The following is a 21521-nucleotide window of genomic DNA, read 5'->3' as shown; positions in this document are numbered from 1 at the left end:
CATTTCAGAAAACTTGATTTTGTATCATTTTATTTTTATTAAATAATCCGCTCTTGTTCAGAATTCCCTCTTTATTAAAACATAAAGAAAAATCTGTATGATGTACATACTCATGGCAAAACGAAAATATCATATTCTAAAAATCATATAAATTGATCAAGTAGTTTTATTTTTATAAAGAAAATAATTTTTAAGTGATTAATGGGAATCCATAGACATTACAGCATAAATCTAGCAAGTATGAATTATTCTCTTCATCCTGGCACCCGAACATGGGCTGAGAGAACGCAATCTGAAGCTGTTTCATCAGAGATTTTGGCTAAACAGACGAAAACGTGCATTTTCCAGCCGTATATCAGCTCCCTGGAATAGACTACCGCACCAACTGACTTTAGGTTCTAGTGTTTATTTTATATTTGATCTTTCTGATGTATTGGTTGATCAGTTGGTAAATAATGTTTATTAGGAATCTTTCATGTTAATTGCTGTGATTTTGAAGGAAATATAGCTGGGAGTCTTTTCTTCAATGCATTGAGGGATGAGATGAGATAACATATGAATTCCTAAAACAACTGCCAGATGAACCATTAAAGTACTTACTTTCCATTCTTAATAACATCTGGATCAGTGGCAATCTTTCATTCCTATACCAAAACCAGGAAAGAATGCATCTGACTCCTCCAATTATTGCCCCCATAGCACTAACAAGCTGTGTGTGAAAGACTGGACAGAATGGTAAACATTAAACTAATTTGGTTTCTTGAAACTAATAAAATAATAACCAACTTTCAATGCATCTTCTGAAAACATTGGAACACTACAGATCACTTAATATGATTGGAAACTTTTATGACTACTATTTTCTTTGATCTTGAAAAAGTCTTATGATACCACATGGAGGTATGGTATCATGAAAGATCTAAAAGAATCTGGATTGAAAGGGAGACTACCTATCTTTATCAACAACTTCATCAACAATAGATTATTTAATGTCCATGTAGGAACATGCCTCTCGGACATCAAGGAACAGGAAACAGGAGTCCCGCAGGGAAGTATTTTGTCTGTAACATTATTTAAACTAAAAATTACAATATCATTGGATACATAAACCAAGACATGGATTGTTCGCTATGTGTCGATGATTTTCTAATTGCATACAGCTCAAGGCATATCCACATAATTGAGCACCAACTTCAACGATGCATTAAAAAAATAAAAAAAATGGACAACTGAGATTGAATTAAAATTTTCCACTAACAAAACAAAATGCATTCACTTTTGTCAGCTTAGAAAACTGCACCCAGATCCTCTTTTAAAACTAGATGATACCCAGATTCCTGTTGTGGATCAACATAAATTCTTAAGGCTAATATTAGACAAAAGACTTACATTCATCCTTGACATCAAACACCTAAAAAATAAATGTAACAAAACTTTCCAGCTAATGCAAGTCATTGTCCACACAGATTGGGGAGTGGACAGACATTATATAGATCACTAGTGCAATCAAAACTAGATTATGTCAGCTTCATTTACGGTGCCACCAGAAAGTCATACATAAAGACATTAGACACCATTCAACATCTGAGCCTCAGGTTTGTACTAGGAGCCTTTTGAACTCCCCCCATCGATAGTCTCTATGCAGAAGCCAACGAATTCCCATTATCAATTCAGTGCAACAAACTAGCCTTACAATACTTGACCAAAATTCTCTCTTGCCCAGACAATCCTGCCTACGACTGTATTGCAAACCAACTAGATTACTCTCTCTATGATAAGAAAAAAATCACAGCCAACAAATCCAACCCATACCTGCATCTTCAATCCCAAATACCAAAACCTATTTGACCAAAAAGTAAAAGCTATAAAACCTTTTGGTCTCTGTATGAAACCATTAGTGGAAGATGCAAGTATCACAATCACCAACATCCATGATGTCAACCAACTAAGCCTTTTACTCTGGCTACTAAAACAACCTGAAATTTTCCTTGAACTAAAGAAGCTTCCAAAAAATCAAACTCATCCACTAACCTATCAAGAAAAACTCCTTAACATTCAAGAAAAATACCCAAAGACAGCAACAGAACTGGATGCAGAGTAGTATCCAATAACATTACCTTACAGAAGCGACTACCAGACTATGCTTCAATTTTTAGTGCCGAAGCCACAGCTATAGACCTGGTTCTAAACCTCATTACTGACTTCACCCACAACAAATTTATAATTTTTTCAGACTCGCTATCATTACTCGAATCCTTAAACAACCAAAACTTAACCCGTTACTCATGAACCTATTATAAAGAATACATATTCTTTCACAAAACAAAAATATCAAATTCTGCTGGATCCCCAGTCATTTTGGAATTCAGGGAAATGAAAAGGCCGACATAGCTGCCAAAAACACACTAAAACTTAATATAAAAATTCCACACTCTGACTACAAACAACTAATTATTAATCTCATGAAGAAATGGCAAGAACAATGATATAACTGTCAAAACTTTTTAAAATCAAACCCACAATAGATGAACAATTACCAGATTTCAGAAAATCATGCAGATAGGAAGTGGTTTTGTCCCACATTTTGTAGGACACGCACATAACCCACTCAATCCTGCTAAAATAAAAAGACCCTCTAGAATGTTTGGCATGCTAAGATCCCTATACGGTAAAACACTTTCTTTTGAATTGTTGCGATCTCGCGCATATCCGGCAAAATTATTTCAATGTCAACAATATGAAAGAACTATTTAAAAAATAAATTCTAACAAAATACTAACATTTCTGAAAAAATTAAATTTATACAAAAAATATATAATTTTAACTCAATCCAATTTTACCAAAAAGAAAAAAAAAATCCACATCACCTAAGGATCCAAAAAGGCTGACTTGATTTACTAAGTTATTACTGAATAAGTTAAAAATATCTAACCCATGACAAAAAAAAAAAAAAAATCCTAACTATAGAACTTGGCATTAAATAACAAAAAAAAAAGGTTTATGTGCCTTAAAAACCAAACCAAATGAAACCTTTTTCTACACTACATGATGGTATCATGCACACACAAAGAGCTTAACTTATTTACATCAAGTACTTGTGTTTTATTGTAACGCGATCACAAAGATGATCATTGGGTCATATAAATATAAAACAATGCCCTGAATAAAAAAAGATAAGGGGAGAGAATTGCCTATAGTTTTGCAAAGGTTATTTTATTTTTTTTTTTATTGTAAGCCTTACTGAATATTTCTGGAGTCTAGATTTATTTAAAAAAAATGTGGGGAGGAGGCAAAATTGGACTAAAAATATAAGTTTACAACTTTTTTTCTATAAGCAAAAAATATAACCAAACAATAACATTTAGCTTTTTTTTCTTTTATTTAAGACTATTCTGTCTTGTTTTGTCAGTATATTTTGTGCCCTTAGAGATGTCCTTCCAGACCGAGTCCATATTAATTTTTGTTCCAATCCGGAGTCCCTCATTTTGGGAGGAATTGGATTTTACTTACATCAAAACAATGACTGCAGAAATCTATAAAATAATACAGTTTTAATTTATAAAATATGACAAAAAGAAAAAATTTTTTGTCTCTCCAGTAGCACAGATTAGACAGAGAGTTGGTTTTTAATGTAGGAAAATCCAACTTCCAACAAAGAAGCACTCTTGATTGGGACGGAAATTAAAATTACTTCAGCCTGGAAGGATTTCTCTGTCATTAAGAAACTCAATTGGAACAACACAATCTCTGCATTTATGTATTAAAAAGTTTTGTATCCTGTAATAAAAAGTAAATATTTAATATACACCCTTTTCTTAAAATAAAACTTTTCTAATATTAAGAATCAACCTTATGATGAAAAACCAAGCAACACAGGTTTTTCCTTATTTAAAAATAAAAATGCCTACCAAAATATGTTATGAATATTATAGTCTTAAATAATTATTTCCCTTTAAAAGAAAAAAATTATATTTAATAGAATTTTAATAATTTTAATTATATATTCAATAATCTAGAGAATCAAATCATTTTAAAACAAGAATTTAGAATAATATGGACACAATCATTGTGTTTGTTTATTGAAAAGTATTGTAAATTAAAAAAAAACTGCACTCTACATTAAATAAATAAATATTTAATATATCTTTCCCCAATTTTTAAAATGAATCTTTGATTATAGTCAGCCAATGTACTTCTTAACTTCCAACGTAGCGTTACTGGAAACGGTGAGAAGGCAAATCAGTTCTTTCACTGTTTTCCCCCACGTCTATATTTCCTTTGTGGATGTACTCTTTTTTATTACGCTTTTCCAATCTTTTTTTTTATTTAAAAATCATTGAAAAGTTTTTTCAGTCTTATTTTAGTTAAGAATTATTGAAATTATTTTTTTTTTAAGAATTATTGAAAATATTTAGAAAAATATTTAAAAACTATTTTTGGAATATTATGTATTGAATACATTTTTTTATAATGATTGAAATTTTGTTATTTTGATTTCAATAATTTTATTTTTATACTTTCATAAACATATATTCTATATAAATTCAAATAAAAAACTTATTTTTAAAATTTAAAAAAAACTTTTGTTTTTATAATTTCATAAACATATTTCTTAGAAAATTTCAAATAAAAACATTCATTTTTTTAAAATTTTGTTATTAAAAGTGCAAACAAAGACGTGTTATTTTTTATCTTTATAATTTTATTAACTTTTATTGTATACTTTTTAACAATGTCTTTTTCATATATTTTATTTCAATAAATTGCTTACAATAGAAATTCTGAAGGACAATAAAAGTGAAAATACTGATTTGCCATGTCAACACTTCTGGTAGCATTACTAAAAGTTAGGAAGTATATTAGCTGACTATAACCAAGTCTTTCACTATATTAAAAATTGACAAAATGTGATGAAAAACCAAACAACTTGGTTTTACTACCTACTAGCAGTTCAGCCCGGTTTTGCTCGGGCCCTATGTACTGTTTATAACTTTATATGCATGTGTGTATATATATATATATTAAAAAGTTTTACTCATGTCCAAGTAATCTACATCTAAAATTTCAAGTGTTTAGACCCAAAATTGGCGGAGGAGTTTGGTAGAGTCTACAAAGGTCAACTCTTTCAATTTTGACCTCTTGGCAGCCACCCCAAAAACTGATTAAATAGCTTGCTGCGTGTTTGAATACCTTTTATGTAAAATTTCAAATGTTAGGACCCAAAATTGATTGAATACTTTGCTAGAGACATCAAAGGTAAAATCTTTTGAACTTTGACCCCTTGGCAGTCAAATTTTCGGCCAAAAACCAATTAAAAAGCTTGCCCTATGTCTGAATACACTTTATGTAAAATTTCAAATGTTTAGACCAAAAATTGCCTGAGTAATTTGGTAGAGATCGCAGTGGTCAATTTCTTTTTTAGGTTTGACCCCAATTTTGACCCCTTAACATTTATTGTTTTGGACTCAAATCAAATTAAAAACTTTGATCCATATCCAAGTAACCTACATCTAAAATTTCAAGTGTTTAGACCGAAAATTGGCAAAGGAGTTTGGTAGAGTGTGCAAAGGTCAAATCATTGACAGCCAAATTTCTGTCTGAAAACCGATTAAAAAGATTTTCCCAAATCTCAATATCCCCTTATATCAAATTTTGAGTCTGTAGACTGAAAATTGACAGAATAGTTTTGTAGGGAAATGTACACACACATAGACACAGACAGACAATTTCACTTTTATAGATATATAGATTTGCTTACAGATGCCATGTTTGTCGAAATTTACATGATGTTGATCCAAAAGTGTCTCTTCTGTTTTGCTTATTTTGTGGGGTCCTTAAAGCCTAATTGATCCGTAGTAAGAAATGATGAATGGATACCTAGGCTTATATGTTAAAAAATATGAACAACTATTCAACTTAATTATCTTTCTTTTCCTTTTCATTTTTCTAGCTGGCGTTCATCTTACGACTCAGGATTACCAGAAGGCAATGAAATTTTGCAAGTTTGCAAGTAGTTCTCTGCAATATGAAGACTCCAAGACAGCCATTGAAAACCTCCAAAAGGCACTGACATTGCTGACCACTGGACATGAGATGTAATCAATTAAAATTGTAACACCACTCTGATGATGATGATGATGATGATGATGATGATGATGATATGAAGGTTAACACTAAAAATGACATGAAAATTACAAAATGGATGCAAACGAGATGAAGAAAAGCAACAAAAACAGAAAGGATTATTTTCTCTTTATTCCCACCAATCTTATACAATATAAAGTTTCTGTTATGTACAGTTGTTGACATATTTTACAACCACCACCACCACCACCACTTCTGACCCTGCAAACGTCCTAAGTTTATTGCTACTACTATTACTGTTTGACTCTTGGTAAATTTTTTATTTTTTTTTAAACTTTCCTCAGGAATTTTAATCTTCTAGACATTTTTTCTTTTTTTATTAGGAGTGACACTTGAATTGCACTGTTTAACAACAACAAAAAACTCAACTTTTTGTCTGCGTTAAATATATGAGTAGTTTTTTTTGTTTAATTAATTTTAGTTCTTGTCCAGAATTCTCTCATATTGAAAAACAAAAATAAGGTATGTATTATATACGTACCCATGACAAAGCTAGAATATCATATTCCAAAAGTAACATAAATTGATCAAATAATTTTATTTTTATAAAGAAAATCATTTTTAAGTGATTAATGGGTATTCATATGCATAGCAACATGAATCTAGTAAGCATGAATTATTTTTGAGTTATCTCCCTTTGTTTCTTGACATTTTATTTTAAATGACCTACGAGAAAGTCACTTCTTGGATATTCCAAAAATTAGATTTTCTTTATAAAAATAAAACTATTGATTAATTTACATAATTTTTGGAATATGATATTTTTTGTTTTGTCATGGGTATGCGCATCATACAGATTTTTCTTTATTTCTGTTTTTTAATATAGGGGGAAGTTTGGACAAGAACCCTAATTTTAAATGAATCCCAATTTCTAAACTCTAAATTTCTCTATTACATTCAGCTGAATTTCATTCACACATTCCGTTCTTTAGTACACTCCATATATTTATAATACTATGTGTTTATTCCAGATAATAATGAAAAGGACAGATTATAGGAAAAACAGAACAGAACTGAATAGTACTATAATTTGTATAATGCAATATATAAACATGATAATACAGCAGGATGTTGAAAGTGAGTTAAAAAAAAAATGAATGCTGAAACATTGAAATGTTTTAGATTTATATCTACATGCATCTTTCAAATAAATTAAGTATGATAAATGAAAACTGATATTGTATCTGAAATCAGCAGCTTAAACTTTGGTTGGACACATATTTCTGTGATTGTCTTAATTCTTATGCAAATCAATATAATGTTGGTTTGTTACAATTTTCAGCTTGTATTATCCGAATAATGAAAGCTGATAATGATATAATGTAAAAATTTTACAGTACAAGTTGGCTAGTTTTGTTAGGAAGAATTTTTTTTTAATTTTCTGATCTATGTCCAAAATTCCTCCTATATTATAAAAACAAAAATAATGAAAAATCTGCATGATGTGACAAAACGAATATATCATATTCCAAAAATCACATAAAATGATCAAGTAGTTTTATTTTTTAAAGAAAATCATTTTTAAGTGATTGATGGGAATTCATAGGCATTACAGCATAAATCTTTCAAGTATAAATTATTATCGAGTTATCTTCCTTGGTTTCTTGTAATTGTTTTCAAAATGGTTGTTGAGACAATCACTTTTTGGTTATTCATAAAGTTTGATTTTCTTATTTGAAAATAAACTTACTTGATAAAATTACATGATTTTTGGAAAATGATATTTTTGTTTTTTACTGGTACGTACATCATACAGATTTTATATTTATTTTTAATATAGAGGGAATTCTGGACAAGAACCAATTTTTCTATACTTGTAAACTGTGATATAGGTATATATATGCGCAAAAAAATTGGATAAACATCTGACCATTTCATATAAATAGTATCTGGAAAATTTTTTTATGCAAAATAGGATTTATTTGATCCATATAACATATGAATAAAATGTATACCTTCTTCAGATATGTAAATGCAAAAAAAAAGCTATTATTTATACATATATAAAAACTGAAAATACACATTACACACCTGAAGTTATGAGTTAGGAAAGTTTTAATTTTGTCAATCAAAATTTGCTCAAACTTTTAAGAAATTTTATTTTGTGTTGTTTACTTTTGGTTTAAATCTCATTAAAATGAGAAGTAAAAAATATACTTTAAAGGAAAATTTGGTTTTAGTCCAGAATTACCCCATATTAAAAACAAAACTAAAAATTTGGTATGATGTATGTACCCATGAGAGAATAAAAATGTCATATTCCAAAAATCACATAAATTGATCAAGTAGTTTTATTTTTCTAAAGAAAACCATTTTTAAGTGATTAATGGGGATTCATAGACATTTTGTGAATAAGTAAAAAGAGACTCTCATGCATTGCCATCTTGAAAAAACAAGGACAGATAACTTCGCAATAATTCAAACTTGTGATATCAGCCTTGTAATGCCTACCATTTCACATTGTTTGAAATCATTAAAAAATTATTTTCTTTATATATGAAAAAAAATGCTTGATTAATTTATGTGATTTTTGGAATATGAACTTTTCATTCCGTCAGGGCTACATACGTCATAAAGATTTTCTGTATTTTTATTTTTTAATATAGGAGGAATTTTGAACAGCCCCCAAAAACTACATGTTCCCTTGGGTGAAAGGTGACCTTATAAAAATAAATAATAACCCAAATATGTAGGGAGATTTATCTCAGCAAATTTAAAAATTTATTTTTTGTGTTTTAGTAAACTGAAAATTTCCACAGAAAATGAAAATTCCTAGGAGAAGTAAAAATAAGATCCTTCCACGTGTCAAACAATAATACTTCCTATCTGATACACTTTTAATGCTTTCTTTGCTGACTTAGAGCAAAACTGCTGTCGTCCAAGATGTGTGCATCTATTTTCTAAAAAAAACAAAACAAAAAAATATTTTCTACCAAATCAAATTTCTCAGCAGATTACATGAACAATACAAAATGAAGAATTTTCTAAAAATGAAACTTTGTGAAAAGCTTTGCTTATTTCTTACAATTTCTACATTTTGCGGCTAAAATAGAAGCTGAGACAGAAATAAATTATTACAAAACTTATATATTTAAAACTGACATCAAATGAAAAATGAAGTTGTTGGGAGGGAGCAATAAAGGTTGGAAAATAAGTTGAGATTTGGATGAATGTAAACATTTTCGGTTCAAATCCAGAATTCAATCAAATTAAAAACCACAACTACAGAAAAATCTTTACGGTGTATGTACCTGTCATAAATAAAAGTGTCATATTCCAAAGATGACATAAAAGGATTGAGTAGTTTTTCTTTTTTTTTTTTCTAACTAAAAAGATCAAATTATATGATAAAGTATGATGTGTTTTGATGCCAAATTCAATAAAGGGAGACAACTGAATTTGAACTACTGAGATTTTAAAATCAGTCTTGTAATGGCTACGATATACTATTAATCGCTAAAAAAATTATTTTATATATAAAAAACTACTTGATCAATTTATATGATTTTTGGAATATGAAATTTTCATTTTGTGATAGGTGTGTACATCAAAAATCTTTCGGTATTTTTGTTTTTTAATTAAGTTGAATTCTGAATAAGAACCAAATTATCTTTTTTTTATTTTTGTTGATGAATAATTATAAGTTTAAAATGGTTAGGTTTCTCTCCTCAGTCACTGTAGATGTACTTGTTTCTATCATGAGACATTGGGTTGTCTCTACTCGTTCTTCTTATGGCCACGTTCGCTGATAGTCAATCTCAATCTGGTCTGTAGCTAACCCCTCTTTGGCTTGGATATCAGCCAGTTCATTACCGACGATGCCGCAATGGCTAGGACACCAAGTGGTGAATGATAAGTGAGGCAAGATTTTTATAGTCGGGATGTCCTTCCTGACGCCAACCCGGTGAGGTGATGGGGGAACCAGTATTTTTATTGAGACACCATCTCTAAAGAGCACATGACCTGCCTTTTAAATACATAGAAAAAGTTTATCTATCTATTTAAGTAGTATAAGATTTCATTTACTTCAGATTTGATATATTATTTTGTTTATTACAATTTCTTTTCTACAAAATCATCAGTATCATGAATTAAAAGAAAAAACTTTTTGTTTTTTTTTACAAAATTCCCTTGATCTAATTTGACAAACTTGGTCTTGTTTTCATCTGGTAGTGTTAACATCTTTTTACTTAAAATCAATTTAATATTCTTTTCTTTGACCTTTTTACTCATTAAATAAAATAACTAATGATGGGTTTTAATCTTTTACATCCTGCATTTCTGTTTGTGAAAGGGCAAAAAGAAGTTTGATAAAAAAGAATGAACGGAACAAAAACTAAAATGTGTCACTGATAGCTTTTGAAAAAAAGTTTCTATCTCGGTTCTTCATTGCATACTAAGATGCTCTTTAATATCAAATGACATATTCACTACACAATTACTTTGAATTTCTCTTCAGAAAACAGAAAAAAAAGAAACAAACAACAAAAAACAACTCGAAACGAAACAACTCTTTTAGTTGTGCGATGAATTGTTGCTTGATTACAATTTCAACCAATAACTTCCTACGATCTATTGATGTGAAGCTTCTTTGTGAAACTTATTTTTCAGATTTTATTTCCAAAATTCCATTATTTATTGAAATACAGATAACTTATTTTAACTGTTCTTTGTTTTGATGAACATTTTATCATTTCCCAAATTAGAGCAATCTTGTAAAATAGATTCATGAGGTGCTCAACACATCAAAATGATGGTTATTTTTTTATGCTACTGCAGCCTAATATGGACATAAGGAACATGGCATGAAACATGCAATACTTTCATGTGCTGAGTACAATTTAATTTAAAATAAAACTATTTTAAAAATTGTACCAATATTTTAAAATGTGTGACTGGTGTAGACACATACCACATTTAGATTATCCAATAAAATAATCCACATTTTTCATGACTGTAATTGCAAAGAATGAAAACTCCTCATCTAAAAAATTGCAGGCAAAAATTTATAAACTTGTTTGCTTATTGTAATGTGTTATGAAAAGTGTATTGAAAAACCTGTACCCAATTCTTACCGTTAAAGAAACGACTAGTCATCAAGAAAGGACACATTTAATACAGCTTTATAACAGAGATATGTTTATTTAATCACTGTCAGACATGTTCTGAAATGAAGTTCCTTCTCAATTCATAGTCTTTGTTATAAGTTGACTGAGAAGGATTCTCTAGACGCAATATGAAACGGGGTACTGAAAGTTGGCTGCCTTGCATTTTGATTCGCCCTAGTGGAGGGCTTTTGTCATACGTCTGTCTCTGGCCACAATGTTGCGATCTGTGGATCTTCTAGCATCACTTGTATCAGTAGCAGTGAACCCCAGTCAAAAATGCATCTTCCCACGCTTGTCATTTTCTCACCCTGCAGACATATATTTGCCATTAACCTCTTGTCTGACTCTACACATCAACCTTCCATAACCTCCAACCGCCTATGGCCATGAATTTTTCAACTTGTCCTTAAATGCTTCCAAGGATATTGAATATATGACTTTACACTTCATCTTTGATTTTACTGTTTCTAAAGCTGAACAGTCGATTAAAGTTTTTTTTTTTCTGAGAAAATCTCAGCCGATAACAAAAAACCTTATTTTCTTATTGATTATCCCCTCCCACTCTCTCTCAAAACAGCATTATTTCAATTGTTAAGAAAAACAAACAAAATCATGTTAACCTTTTATTGTTTTGATTTAGTGTTTATAATTATGTAAATAAATAAAATCTTGAACTTGATTTTTCCATTGATTTGCCTTTCTCCAGATTAAAATGTGGTTGAATGCTTCATTGAATTATCTTTTATAAAATATTGAATCTCTGAGTTTGCAACCAAGTTACACAGGACATTTTGGTATAAATATTCCCAAATTTATTTGCTAATGATAGTATTGTGTTGTGGTTTTCCACGATATAGTTTTTATGAAATAAATGGCACAAAATTCCAAGGTATGTTAATAACATATAAATTAAACATATAAATGACATATGCTGTGCATATGTATAATGTACGGTTAAAAAAAACAGATTGCTCAACTACTTGTAAATAAACACACATATACATATATATTTGTGGCCTGACAAGGCCACAGGGGAGACAACCAAGCAGCAAAACTGAAGCTGGTCTGCAGGACACTATATATACAAATGTAGGTAAATTTGAGCATAGTTTATCGGTTTGAAAATATAGGTTCTTTTTTACCAATTGTCATAAAATTTTGTCCATAGAATAAATAGTATTAGAATCTAAAAAAAACTGCAAATTTGCATGTAGTTTTGTCCCATATAACCAAAGATATGAGCATTTCAATATTCAATTTGGCTACTAGTATATATATATATATATATATATATATATATATATATATATATATATATATATATATATATATAGTCTGTGTTTATTATACAAACATTATTGGTTACATATGTGCATACATGTTTCAGTGGAATCCCAATTCAAGAATAACACCTCATCAGATTAAAAAAGAATGGATATCCATTCTTTTTTGGTCTAATGAGGTGTTATTCTTGAATTGGGATTCTGAAACATGTTTGCACATATGTAACCGATGATGTTTGTATAATAAACAGACAATATAACAACTGTCTTGCATTGAGCACTCTTTAATAATCACGTGAGTTTCAGTGGATTTACGTCTCGGAAACCAATCAATACAACCAATATATATATATATATATATAAAATCGGTGTGTCAATGTGATATATATATACTAGCAAAGAGACTTGACGTTGCCTGGGATTGAATGATGATCAACAAACGTTTCACACCATGCTTTTATTGTCATCGAAATCAGTGAAATTGCCCATTTTTCAATCAAATTGATTAATTGCCTGATTTAATTGGGGAAACACTACAATGCACCTGGAGGATGCTTTATATGTCTCTCCGCAGTGTCTTAGTCAACAAGACATTGTTGTTTAAATTGCATATTTTTATATAATGGCTTCTTGAATTAAAGTTTAAAATTCAAAAGTTATGTATCAGTTGTGTCCTAAACAGAAGCATTCATTTTGAATGCGCTCCGTCTTATCAAATAACTTATCGATTTTATATGGTGAGCCCTTCTGTTTGTGCGGTGATAAATTTCTCAAATGCACTTATGTTAGACTTTATAAGGTTGCTAGATTTGGTCAAAATTGGACTGTGCCTTCTTTAATGGAATACTTCTGATTATCGATTTTCAAAACTTATTGGAAGTTGATTATCGATTTTTGATACTTATTAAAGGTATTTCGATACAAAACCTATCTAAGAACACTCCCAGACAAGTCAAGTAGATCTGTGTGAAATCTTAAAAAATATCAGCCCAGCTGTTTTGGAGTCCATAGTAAACTCTCTCCCTCTCATACACAGATAAAGTGCCTTTTATATATAAGTAGAGATACGTTGTCTGTTTTCGTGAAGTGGGGAACTTATCAACAATTATGTCTATTATGATTACCTGTGTTTGGCAATCGTTTTATTTAATTTATTGAGATGAGTTTTTGGATTGTTTTATTAAATTCAGTTAAGTTCGCTAATTGTTGGTAATTGTTGTGAGATTGTGCGTTATCACAGGCTCAATGGTTCAGTGTTTTACTTTCATCAATATTGCATGTGTAACTCAATTTATTATGTAAAGGTTATTTTTTTTAATTATAATTTTTTTGCTTCATAAATTAAGCCTATATTCAATTTAGGGCAGTTAACGAAAAATGTTCTTTTGCCGTATAAGATAAATTCTATGCATTTTATTTTAATGGGTTGTTACCTTTTTTTAGGTTTTTATGGTTTCATGATGGTCTTTGGAGAGAAGGCTAGTGGTAGGGTTAAGGAAGTTTTTTTAAGGGGGGAGGGTTCCGTTCGGGTTTAGGATTACTGGGAAGGTTAAGTGAGTGTTTTTGAGGAGGACAGATTTTGTCACTCGAACTTAGGATTAGTGGTAATCAAGATTTTTTTTTATAGGAGCTGCCTATCATACAGATCTAGGGTTAAGTTTTTTTAATGTTCTTTTGTAAATGTCTCATTTTCTATTTTCAGTTTTTCTTTCCGTCATGTTTTTAGTGCTTGCACGTAATTGCCTAAAAAAATAGAATCTCGCTTTTTAATGTTGTGCTCATCTACAAATTTACTTTATTATTGCTTTAAATCATTATGACGTTTTTGTTAAGAATAATAATAATAAAAAACAAACACGACAAAAAAATTATGTATAATAAAATTATTTAAAATATGTTTCAATTTTATTACACATTTAGGGGATGGTCTCTGTAGCGGCCGATGTTCACACTTCAGCACTCCGAATTAAAATGTGTAAACTTGTTTTTGCGCAATTGAATTCACACAGGCCTGAAATAAATATATTTTGGACCAACCATTTTCTGAATTTATTCGAAATGGTCTTTCTAGGAGCCACTTCAACTCTTTAAAAAGCCAGATTTTTTTTTTAATACCCCCCCCCTCTCCACGGACGGAACTACATTTTGGTTGGAAATTTAATAGCCATAAAGGGAGTTAATATTTGAGATTAAATAAAAAGCATTTTAAACTACTTAAAAAAAAAAAACACCAAAAAATAATTCAGGTAGGTTGCAAAGTAACTTTTATTGACTATGGTAACATTTATTTGATTTTTTTTACCACTTTTTTGAATCGCTATGGATTGTAAAACATACTCCAAAGTACTTGTTCAGTTGGAAAATTTGGTTGCTCTGTCATTCTATTTTTTTTTCTGCGGTTTCGTTTACATGCATGCATGCTTGTGCGTACAAAATGGCATTCATTGATAACATAAGGAAAAGTATATGCAATTTAATGGCAGAAACTGATAGGTAGGCATGGTTTTGAAAGTCGGCTTATCAAAAAATGTTTGTAGGTTTCCAATTATTTTTTGATTGTATTTGAACGATTAAAACCTAAAATTAATCTCTAAAAAGAAAAAATATTTTTACATGTGAAAAAAAAATTATAATATAAAAATGCTTTCATGAGAAAAATAAGGCATTTCTTATCTGAAACATTATCACATGAAGAGTCATTTCGTGTAAAAAAATTAATTTATTTTTACCCATTGAAACTCGATAAATGCACGGTTGAAGTACGTACACATTCAATGAATAAAAAAAATAATATTGCTATCTATGCTTCATGACAATTAAGACAACTTTTTTTTTAGTGTAAAATAAATCAATGAAAAATAAAGTTAAATAACTTTAAAACAATTTTTATTTTAAATTAAATTTTTTTCTTCTATACTTTAGAATGACAAATAATTCAAGCAACTTTTCAACAACTTTTATTTTTAAAGTAAAATTTAGTTTTAATTTAAAATGAAAAATAATTTATGTAGAATATGATACAAAGGATTCCGCTAAATTTATTTGTGCTACTCGGCCTCTCCACATAAATTCTTAAAGATGTGTACTAAACAGATTCACTGAAGTCCAGTTGATTCGTTCCGTTTGACTCAGTCTTAGTTTTTGATCGCAAGGTCAAGGCTGCTTTTTAGTCAACAAAATGGCAACTGGACAGCCATATTGATTCGTTTTATTCATTGAATATTTACGTACTTCAACTGTGCATTTCTCGAGTTTAAATGGGTAAAATAATTTAATTTTTTTTTTACACGAAATGACTCATATGATAATGTTTCAGATAAGAAACATTTTTAATGCTTTATTTTTCTGATATCACCCGCAAACCCTATTTAGTGACATTACCATAGATTTTTTTTTTTTTTTTGAAATTAGGTAGAATTATGGATTTGCACTTAACTCCCCAAAACATCACAATATTGTTTGCATTTTACAGCGAGGATGTCAAGGAGCTCCAAAATATTATGCCTAAAACTATTTTTTCTGTTTTTGTATAAAAATATAGTACTTCTAGAGTTTATCGCCGAAAATGCAGGCGCCATTTTTTTTTTTGCGCACCTGTCGTTAAAATCGGAGGGAGAAATCAGTATTTTAAAATATGGCCGAAGTTAGACAAAAAGCAAAACAAAACAGAAAATGAAAATGACATTCATAATTGTCTAAACTGGGCGAGCGCCATTTGAAAACCGAAACATTTATTGTATAAAAATGTATCAAAATATAATTGTAAAAAACATTTATTGAAAAGTCTGTAAGAAATATAATTTCCATAAAACAATTTTGTAATGAAAGCAGCAACAGTGGATCTTTATAAAAGTTTTTTTTTTTTTTTTTTCGAACAAATAATTTTAATGAAACATTTTTTTGAATTAAAGCAACTTTGAAGGGTCAACAACAAATTAATTTAAATGAAACCGAAAAATCATTATCTAGTTTAATTTTTGTTATTTATTTCCTGCTTCGGTCATAGTTTCAAAATACTGATTTCTCCCTCCGATTTTAACGACAGGTGTGCGAAAAAAAAATAGCGTCTCCATTTTCGGCGATAAACTGTAGAAGTACCGAAAATATTATCGACACAAGACAAGGCCATTAGCAGAAAGACAATATGCGTGACCCACTAAGTTAGTGGGTCACGCCACTAACCGCTTAAAATTAGAATTTCGTTTTTATCAGAACATTTTCTAAATTTAGCAAGTATAGTATGTTACCCTAAAGATTTGAAAAACAAACACGCGCAGCAGAGCGAAACAGTCGTAAATTCAACTGACAAGAAAAGGGGAAAAACTCCACGCGAATTCGAAATCACAAAACAATTCAGTTCCAGTATGTATTCGATAAACAGGTACTCTAAACTTTTTAAGCTCTCGATCAGTCTAAAAATCTTAAGCAGAAAATTAGATGGCGAGTTTTTCAACACTTCTAGAATAACATTTGGACAACAGAACCTTTTTTCTTTTGTTACGCATGAGAAAACAGTTTGTTCTTCAAATAATAAATTCCGGATTTCTGTCCCAACTTGTGCGTATTCCACAGCAACAAATCGGTGCAGATGCACGCATCTAACAACTTCAAATGCGAAGGAATACCTGGATAACTACGACACAATACTTTTAGACTGCGATGGGGTAATTTGGGGTACGGACTACACCACGAGAATCGGAAACGTCAGCAAAGCCCTGACGAAGCTGAGGGACCTTTATGGCAAAAAACTTTTGTTTGTAACCAACAACAGTCTTTATTCCCCGGAAACATTCTTGGACAAATTCATTTCCTTCGGCTACAAAGATGTGCGCGAAGACGAACTGTTTTGCGTCAGTACGGCATCCGCTCTTTACTTAAAAGAAGTGCTTAAAATAACAGGTCGCGTTTATATAATCGGCACCCGTGCGATGGAAACGGAACTCCGCTCAGCTGGGGTCGATTGTTTCGGTGTAGGAGCAGACCCCGACCTTGTAACTCGCGACATTGCTGAAATGCGCAAGGCTAGCTTCGCAGACGACGTCGAAGCCGTCTTGGTTGGTTTCGACGAACACTTAAACTACAACAAGTTATATAAGGCAGCCAGCTACATAAAAAGACAACCACCTCGGGGTAGCGGTGTTAACCGGTGCCATTATCTGGCCACGAGCAACGTTGAAATGGGTACATGGATCGGAGGCGGTCTCTATCGTCCGACCACAGGCGTCATTGTAAGCTGTGTCACTGCGGCGTGTGGTCAAGAGCCGGGGATAATCGGTAAACCGAGCCCTTTTTTATACGACTGTATACGCAGCAGATTCCCTAACATCGAGAAAGCGCGGACTATTATGATAGGAGACAGTTTAAAATCGGACATTACTTTTGCCCAGAATGTTGGAATCGATTCTGGATTGGTTCTGTCCGGGGCGACCGATCTTAATACTCTTTCTGGTGTCTGCGATACAAAGAAACCAACTTTCTATTTCGAATCAATTGGTATTTTTGCTGAAGCATTGTAAATCGTCTCACACAGAATTTTTGTAAGAAAAAAAAAAAAAAAAAAATCACAGAAAGGGAGATTACTCTAAATATTTACAAAATTACTTCTCTTTGCTAAAGTTCCTATTTACAATGCCTCCCTACGGGATAGTTAGACAGTAGACACCAGGGTTGTATTTTAACGTAGAGAAAAGGAAGAAAAATAAAAATTGTCTCAGTCGTAAAGGATATCTCCTCCACTGACAGAACAAGAAATTGAAGTGTAGCGTCCGAAGAACAGATACTACACTTTGATCTTGTTTTTTTATTTTTTATTTTAGAGCATTTTCGATTAATTTTCTGGTATAGCTTTAGTTTAGTATCGCACCCCCTTTATCTACAAAGTCATTTAGCGGAAGTGACGCCAGACGAATTTTTAGGTAGGATGACAAAAACTGTATATAATGTATTTTCTTTTGAAAGGCAACTAAAAAATAGTTTTATTCAAACAGTCTTATTTGAACTTTTATGACAAAATTATAACCTTTATAATAAGGGTAATCGCGAAGAAAGAGAGAGCCCGTTTCCTCTGTTTGACTATAGGATGCGTTACTGTCTGTCCACCCAGTTACGGAAGCAGAAAATGTATATAATGGCACCCTTGAAATAAAAATAAATGTTTTTGTTATATTTTAATTTTAAACATGTTTTTTTTTTTTTCAAACATATTTAAGTTTTATTTTTCCAAACATTTACGTTTTGTTGCTTGTTTATTTTCAAACATTTACCTTTTTTTTTGTTTTTACGTTTTTTTTTGTTTTTTTTTGCAAGCATAAACTAAATATTTTTGAAATATTTTTCTGTTTGAAAAGTTTGCTTATGCACTTATTGTATCGGGGGATTTTTTAATAGTAGTTTCAAGTAAGATTTAGGTTTTACAATATCCTTTTTCAAATATTCAGCTAAAAAGTAAAAGATGGAAAAATATCTGAAACTAGACCAACTAGCTGTGGACGCCAGTAAATCGGACGCGGCAGACACATGGCGTCACTGGAAAAAATCTTTTCACATCTTTCTTGACGCGGTCGGCGAAACGCAGCAGACTCCTCTAACAGACAGACAAAAACTATGTTTACTAATTAACCTTGTCTCCACAACTATATTAAAATATATATCGGACATGGACGATTACAACACTGCTATGGATACTCTCGAAGCTGTGTTCATGCAGCCTAAAAATACTATATTCTGCAGACATTTACTGGCTACTCGTCGTCAACAAACGGACGAAAGTGTAGACCAATATTTACAGGCCCTTAATAAACTCGCCAAGGACTGCGAGTTCCAGGCCGTCACAGCTACTCAGGCGAGGGATAACTACGTCAGAGACGCCTTCATCAATGGAATTTCTTCCAATCATATACGACAGAGACTCCTGGAGAACAAGAAGCTGGATTTAAACACGGCGTATGACCAGGCTTTAACCCTCGAAATGGCACAAAAGCAATTAGCCTCTTACTCCTTACAGAACTCTCTGAATGCATCTGCCTCCACTGTCCGGACCGAAGTTACAGAGATGACCAGTCTGAGTGTGATGAGGGACGCATTATAGCTGCTGCCTTGGGACAAAAATACTTCTTCTGTGGGAACCCGAGACACGATAGATTTAGGTGCCCTGCCTGAAGCTCCGTTTGCAAGAATTGCAACAAGAAAGGACATTTTGCTCGTGTCTGCCGATCCCTTACAGCAGCCGCTATAAATCACGGTGAGTCGATTCTTGCTTCTATTCCATCTTACAATTTTACAGAGAGTCTATCTCACTCATCGTTGTGTGGTAAAATTAAGGGCAAGTCTGTTAATATACTCATTGATACGGGAAGCTCGGAAAACTTCTTTCATCCTGATAAGGTGAAAAATCTGGGACTGTCGACCATGGCAATTTCGAGAAAAATTTTTATGGCTGGCAGTTCACATTCGTCCTCTACTCTTGGGCATTGCATAGTATCCCTCAATCTGGGCGGAAGAAAATATGATGATGTCAAACTAGCTGTTATGGCCGACTTATGCTGTGACGTCATCCTCGGACATAATTTCCTACGTCAACACTCTTCTGTGAAAATACCTTTTGGAGGACTGTTCTCTCCCCTCTTATGATTTGTGGATTGACACCAATTAATAATATCCCTTATCCTCTGTTTACGAACCTAACCCCCGACTGTCGTCCAATAGCAGTAAAATTAAGGAGGCACAGCCTACCAGATGCTAAATTCATCAAATCTGAAATATCGCGCATGCTGAAGGAAGGGATTATCGAACCCTCTCAGTCTCCATGGCGAGCAAACGCTTGTGATATCCCCTGATAATCACAAGAAGAGACTCGTAGTAGATTATTTCCAGACAATAAACAGATTTACTCTTCTAGACGCTTATCCCCTACCTCGGATAGAGGACATGGTAAACGAGATTGCTGGTTATAAAGTATTTAGCAATCTGGATTTAACCAGTGCGTCTCACCAGGTTGCCATCAGACCAGAAGAAAGAAAATATACTGCATTCGAAGCTGCAGGGAGCCTCTATCAATTTTGTCGGATACCTTTTGGAGTGACCAATGGGGTAGCTAGCTTCCAGCGAGTTATGGATGACATAATCAAGCAAGAAGACCTCAAAGAAACTTATGCCTACATTGACAATGTCACTATCTGTGGCCAAAACCAGGCAGAACATAATAACCATCTGAAGCAGTTCATGAATAGCGTGGATAAGTACGGTTTGACACTGATTAAAAACAAATGCCATTATTCGCTTAGCTCTGTGAATCTGCTCGGATATACAATAAGCAGTGGTTCAGTAAGACCCGACCCCGACAGACTCAAGGGATTGGTGGACCTCCCTCTACCTCTAGACCATACTTCTCTTCAGCGAGCTATGGGGATGTTTTCCCACTACTCCAAGTGGATCTCAGTGGATTTCCCACTACTCCAAGTGGATCTCAAGTGGATTTCAGAAAAACTACATCCTTTAACTAGTGTCACCCACTTTCCCCTCAACGAGGAACAAATGGATGCCTTCAAGCATCTGAAGAAAGAAATTGCAAAAGCCTCCCTGGTAGCCATAGACTCAACTCTACCATTTGAGGTCGAAACAGATGCTTCAGAACATGCCATCGCCACCTCACTCACCCAAAATGGTCGTCCTGTGGCTTTCTTTTCTAGGACTTTAACGTCTGCTGAACAAAAACACTCTTCAGTTGAAAAAGAGGCCTACGCTATCGTAGAAGCCATTCGAAAATGGCGACACCTACTACTTGAAAAGCATTTTAAACTTGTCACGGATCAAAAATCTGTTTCTTTTATGTTCAACCCCAAAAGCAAGAGCAAAATAAAAAATGAGAAGATCACAAGATGGAAGCTAGAACTCGCCTGCTTCAGCTACGACATAACTTATCGTCCAGGAAAACAAACTGCAGTTGCGGACGCTCTATCTCGAATTTGCTCAGCCACAATTTCTATCG

General features: G+C 32.1%; 3 protein-coding genes across 3 annotated transcripts in view; all 3 read left to right on the top strand.

The window, feature by feature from the left end:
* LOC145292154 (vacuolar protein sorting-associated protein VTA1 homolog) overlaps positions 1 to 7364 on the top strand; it is a 31802-nt gene extending 24438 nt beyond the window's left edge. Inside the window, exon 7 of the mRNA XM_080138294.1 lies at positions 5951 to 7364. Within this exon, the coding sequence (XP_079994420.1) occupies positions 5951 to 6099 (149 nt within the window). The 3' untranslated portion in view covers positions 6100 to 7364. The remainder of the gene's footprint in view (positions 1 to 5950) is intronic.
* An 8337-nt stretch (positions 7365 to 15701) lies between these two features.
* Positions 15702 to 18105, top strand: LOC145292151 (glycerol-3-phosphate phosphatase-like). The gene has a single exon (XM_080138281.1). It carries the CDS (start codon positions 16900 to 16902, stop codon positions 18049 to 18051), a length of 1152 nt encoding a protein of 383 aa, XP_079994407.1. The 5' UTR covers positions 15702 to 16899; the 3' UTR covers positions 18052 to 18105.
* An 881-nt stretch (positions 18106 to 18986) lies between these two features.
* Positions 18987 to 19622, top strand: LOC145292323 (uncharacterized). Its single transcript, XM_080138651.1, has one exon. The coding sequence runs from the start codon at positions 18987 to 18989 to the stop codon at positions 19620 to 19622; it is 636 nt and encodes a 211-aa protein (XP_079994777.1).
* Positions 19623 to 21521: the final 1899 nt, after the last annotated feature.

The sequence above is a fragment of the Euprymna scolopes genome, chromosome 13 (assembly GCF_053919585.1).
Source record: "Euprymna scolopes isolate OS-2025 chromosome 13, ASM5391958v1, whole genome shotgun sequence".
NCBI lineage: Eukaryota > Metazoa > Mollusca > Cephalopoda > Sepiida > Sepiolidae > Euprymna > Euprymna scolopes.
Note: the sequence above shows the minus strand (reverse complement) of the source record. Positions and strands in the feature narration are given on the sequence as shown.